Consider the following 1,352-nt stretch of genomic DNA (forward strand, 5'->3'; position numbering starts at 1 on the left):
ATATATATATACTCACCTACTATATATATATATATATATATATATACATGCGTTTCATGTAACAATTGCACAAGTACTGCAGTAGACTGGTGAACGAACCCTCTAAAATACACTGACACAGGGACTGGCAGTTCATACGCAAGTAGACATTTATATACGTTTGTTCTTCTTCTCGATAACTCAGTAAATACCACTGTTTGTAGAGAGACGCACCTGGATATATTTTAATGGCATTCTGATACACTAACGCCGGCACTTCTCGACGTAGAAACCGATCCATGCCGTCGGTCTGTCAACAGGGATAGAGGAATTGGTTTACGTCAACGTTCAGTGTGTACGTACAGCCACACTTGTAATGTTTGAACATCCTAAACGTTACTACAGTCAGAAGAATTGTTTCACGTCAACGTTCAGTGTGTACGTACAGCCATACTTATAACGTAACGATTGAATATCCTAAACGTTACTACAGTCTCTTATCCAATGCTGTTATATATAGTTATATAACCACGACAAGCACGTTCAGTGTGCATGTACAAACATGCTTATAATGATCGATTATTTAAACATGTTTGAAATTGTAGAACGTATGGGAGAGGCATTGGTGTGGAGACTATTCGCCGCGTCATTCCGAGGGTCAAACAGCTAATGCGGAACAGCTGTATTGAGCATGGACTACGACGATTCGGGGCAATATCCCTATCGCACAAGAAGCTTCAAGTATATATATATATATATATATAACCCCAGCCACTGCAATTCATAGGCCCTCGCGCCTCACATATGTTTAGATAAACAGCCACAACACACACAGATACAGAATATGCACACATACACAGTTACAGACATGGGACATAACACCATATAGACGTTCACCTACCTTCACGAGTTCCGTATCCACTGTATCTGATTCGTCGTCGCCCTCCTGCTCATCCTCCGTTCCGCTGGCGTCGCTATCCTCACTTTCACTGACCTCCATGGTGTGTGATGGTTTGTGCACACTCTTCTTATCTGCCATGTGTGCTTCTTTCCGTTGTTTATGTGCTTGTTGGGCGGGTGGTAGTAGGCTGATGATACCGTCCTTCTCCTCGTCGCCGTCTAATGCAGTCGCTTCCACATCCTCGTCGCTACAGTATTGTAGTGAAGAACGAACACGTTAATAACTTGTAGAAGAGTGGATGGAGAGTTATATATATATAATATATATATATGTGTGTAGACATCGTTATACAGAACTGCATTTTTGATTAGAACGATAAATCACATCTCTCGGGGAGAATAGTTTGATTAACATGATCGACAAGCATCGCACAATTGTTACGGACTCTCAGGACGGCAGCTCTGGTGACCCG

General features: G+C 41.9%; 1 protein-coding gene across 1 annotated transcript; it reads right to left on the reverse strand.

The window, feature by feature from the left end:
• Positions 1 to 880: 880 nt before the first annotated feature.
• On the reverse strand, positions 881 to 1,127 carry SARC_13307 (hypothetical protein; the record flags this gene model as incomplete). The annotated part of the gene is made up of 1 exon (XM_014292563.1): positions 881 to 1,127. A coding segment is annotated over one exon (247 nt), but the record flags the coding sequence as incomplete, so codon positions are not given.
• Positions 1,128 to 1,352: the final 225 nt, after the last annotated feature.

This window comes from Sphaeroforma arctica, assembly GCF_001186125.1.
Source record: "Sphaeroforma arctica JP610 unplaced genomic scaffold supercont1.3124, whole genome shotgun sequence".
NCBI lineage: Eukaryota > Ichthyosporea > Ichthyophonida > Sphaeroforma > Sphaeroforma arctica.